This window comes from Anoplopoma fimbria, chromosome 6, assembly GCF_027596085.1.
Source record: "Anoplopoma fimbria isolate UVic2021 breed Golden Eagle Sablefish chromosome 6, Afim_UVic_2022, whole genome shotgun sequence".
NCBI lineage: Eukaryota > Metazoa > Chordata > Actinopteri > Perciformes > Anoplopomatidae > Anoplopoma > Anoplopoma fimbria.
This window is the reverse complement of record NC_072454.1, coordinates 12,775,616-12,778,827: the sequence shown is the minus strand read 5'-3', so window position 1 is coordinate 12,778,827 and position 3,212 is coordinate 12,775,616. Positions and strand designations below refer to the sequence as shown.

The 3,212-nt window shown below is 47.4% G+C and overlaps 1 protein-coding gene across 1 annotated transcript; it reads right to left on the bottom strand.

Annotated features, from left to right (window-relative positions):
- Positions 1 to 806: 806 nt before the first annotated feature.
- On the bottom strand, positions 807 to 2,366 carry slc18a3a (solute carrier family 18 member 3a). Its single transcript, XM_054600819.1, has one exon. The coding sequence runs from the start codon at positions 2,364 to 2,366 to the stop codon at positions 807 to 809; it is 1,560 nt and encodes a 519-aa protein (XP_054456794.1).
- Positions 2,367 to 3,212: the final 846 nt, after the last annotated feature.

Here is a 3,212-nt window from a genome sequence, read left to right as displayed (position 1 = left end):
CAAAATGAAAAAACAATACGCTTAATAAATATAACCGTAATTAATAAAGTAATATCATGTTATCATGATCATTTTGTAAGTGTGGATTTTTTTTTACCTGCAGAGGAAAAGAAGTGTGTCATATACCACAATATGTGTAATGAAGTGTAAGTAATTTAACGAATTGCCTAAATAAATAATTTCCAGAAACAGTTTCATTCACATAATATTGATTTAATTATTTACATGAATATACATGTATGTACAGTCGTAGATCACACAACGAGGCTATGCATTCCAGAAGTTCATCATCCAAAATAAACAAAAAAAAACAATCAGACAACAAGACAACAAGACGCAGATTTCAGCTCATTTCCATCGTTGTATCTTTCTAAAACCGTCGTGTGACGCACAGTATTGCATATTGAGTTTAGCAGCACAACTCTGGCAAAAATGAATACAGATTACACTGAAAGACGCATACATTTTAATTGTTCTTTTGTTAAAATACATTTACACATAATCCCTGAATATGAGTCAGTTTCTGATACAGTCATAAATACTGTTAATAAATAAACATCTATCTCGACAAATCTTTCACAATACTCTCACTTTAAGATGAACAAACGCCAGCGAGCGCTTTTTCTATACTGCAAAAGCTTGAAGCTACTTGATTTGACAATACCCGGAGGAATTGTCACCAGAAGCATTAAATAATGTATGTCTTTACACAATCTTAATCGTGTTATGCAATTGATTGGATCGGAAGAGATGCACACAATTCTACACTGGCACTTTGTTACTTTTACACTCAGTTAAGGGTCATTTTACGCGTACTCTCCTCCTGAGGACTCCTCCTCAGAATACGACCGTTGTGCAAATGTTTCAGTGCCATTCTCGTCTATTGTTGTACACAAACCCTTCCTCTTCTTCTCTCGTTGCTCCATCTTAATCGTATCATACAGTCCCGTTGGGCCATCCTCCAGTAGCATGTTTCGCTCGGAGTACGAAGGCTTCATCTGGGTCACGTTCTTCAGCAGGAGGAGCGCCGGTGCGTAAAGTACATTGGCGAGGCCCATGCCCAAGTTGAGCTGGACAAAGCCCAGGTTGTGCACTATTTGTCCAGCCGCCACCGGCCCCAGGGCATAGGCCACGCAGTACGAGATATCTGCGATGGCGTACACACTGCCATACACCGACACGTGTCGCACATCCACCAGGAAAGCCAGCGTCGGCAGGAGCGCCGTGTCCACGAAGGCGATGCCAAAACAGATTCCGCACAGCGGGATCATGAGCTGTCCGAAGTTTTTACATGCTGGCACTGTGCAGGAGCTTGCGCCTATGAACACCATACCTATAGCCCCGTAGAACCACTGGAGATGAGGGTACTTGGCTGCTAATTTGACAGTGAGAAACACACCTAACACATGAGGGAAGAAGGCAGGGAACCATGTCATGCCGATCTGCCACTGGCTGGCATGCATGGTTTCCTCCATCCAGTTGGCGATGGTGGGTTCAAGAAATGCAAGAGGGATGTTACAAATTGTTAGAGCGCCTGCCACTACAGCTATATATGGATCAATCATCAGTTTATACATGGGGCTGCCCACTGGCATGTTTTCCCTCTCTCGGTTAGAGAAGGGTTTCAGCACAGTGAGGCACAATATACCATCGAGGAGGCAGATGCAGGCCAGAATCAGGAAGGGCACCCGCTTCCCCGCGAACTGGTAGAGGACCCCTCCAAAGGGGGGCGCCACAAGACTTCCAAAAGAGATGAAAGCCAGGGCGATCCCCAGCGCTTTGCTCCTCGCTTTCTCCTCCGTGTACCGGTCTGCGATCAGCGCGATCCCCGCCGTGTCCGCGAAAGCCGAGCCGAGGCCCTGCATGCTGCGAGCCAGGAACAGAGTCGCGTAATTATCAGCGAAGGCAAAAGTCAGGGTGGACAGAAACATGACATTGAGACCGATGAAGAGCGGGATGTCATAGCCGACCCTGTCTATGAACGTGCCACTGAGCGGGTTCACCAGCAGCTGCAGGATGGCCTTGGAGGCGAAGAGGACACCAATCTGTAGGTCGAAGTTGCCCTTGGATGACTTGTGGAAGGTGCTGTTTGTGAAGTTGTTGTGCGGCGCAATGGCTTCGGCATGGTCCGCTGCTTTCTGTAGCCCTTCGAGGTAGTCGGGTATAATTGGCACAATGACCATGTAAAGCATGTTGTCTAACAAAAGTGCTGTACAGACTATTACAAGAATAATCCGTTTCTGCCGATCTGGGTCTTGGATCACATTTCCCAGTTGTTTAGTTCTTTCACCCATCTGGGACAGTTTGGAGGCGGCAGATTGTGCCACATTAGTAGTTTTCCCCTCCGTGGTCCCCTCCGGCTCCATGATTTGCTCCATTTCTGTCTCAAGTCTTGTCTTCCGAGAAAGAAAATCGTCTTCTCACAGTTGATTCGTTTATAGAATTGCGCACGCCTTGCACATCTGTTCTGACTTTTCTTTAGTTGTCTTTTTGCCGGCACCGGGAGCCCTACTAATGAGCTAGATAACTTCCCTCTGCTTTACCTCTTCTCTCTCCTTTGCACCGGCCGTCATCGCACGCGTTTTTCCACTCCCGTGACTTGGACTCGTTTTATCCCCGTCGTCCCTAGTTGCTTCATCGTCTCATCCCCCGTCATTCAGGTGACGCGCTGGTCCCGGGCAACACTCACAGGTTGGGGGATTCACCTCCAGCTCGCAGTGCCGGCTCCATCAGCACACTCGCTGTTTTAGGTCCTTCTGCTGCTGCTGCTGCTGCGTCCCTTTGGCTCCCAGACGCTCCCAGCTGTCTCCAGTCACCTGTAACGCTGTGAGCTAAGTCATCATTTCACATCAACCGGACTGCTTTTTGTCGGCCGTAGAAGGACTCCTCACTGCGGGTTGTTGACTCCCATAGGTGCCCCTCCCCCTCCTCCCCCCCCCTCCCATCTACGCTGATGGCTGTGACGCACAGTGCTGCTGCTCTCCAGAAGATCTTTTATGCTAATTAAATACAAAATCCCGACTGCGCACTGCTGTCCAACACATAGCCGAGTGTGCTTGCCTCTACTTTATGTCCTCCATTTTAAATGACACTTAAGTGCAATTTGATAATCCGATTCTAAGAGTAGGATAAATATACATATAGGTCGCTAAAACTCTGGAAATGCCACTAAATAACATAAGGAAACCTGTATTTCTACAACTGGAGGTCAG

Bases quoted from the DNA above. Each gene is read 5' to 3' on its own strand.
- slc18a3a (XM_054600819.1), bottom strand. From the start codon at position 2,366: ATGGAGCCGGAGGGGACCACGGAGGGGAAAACTACTAATGTGGCACAA.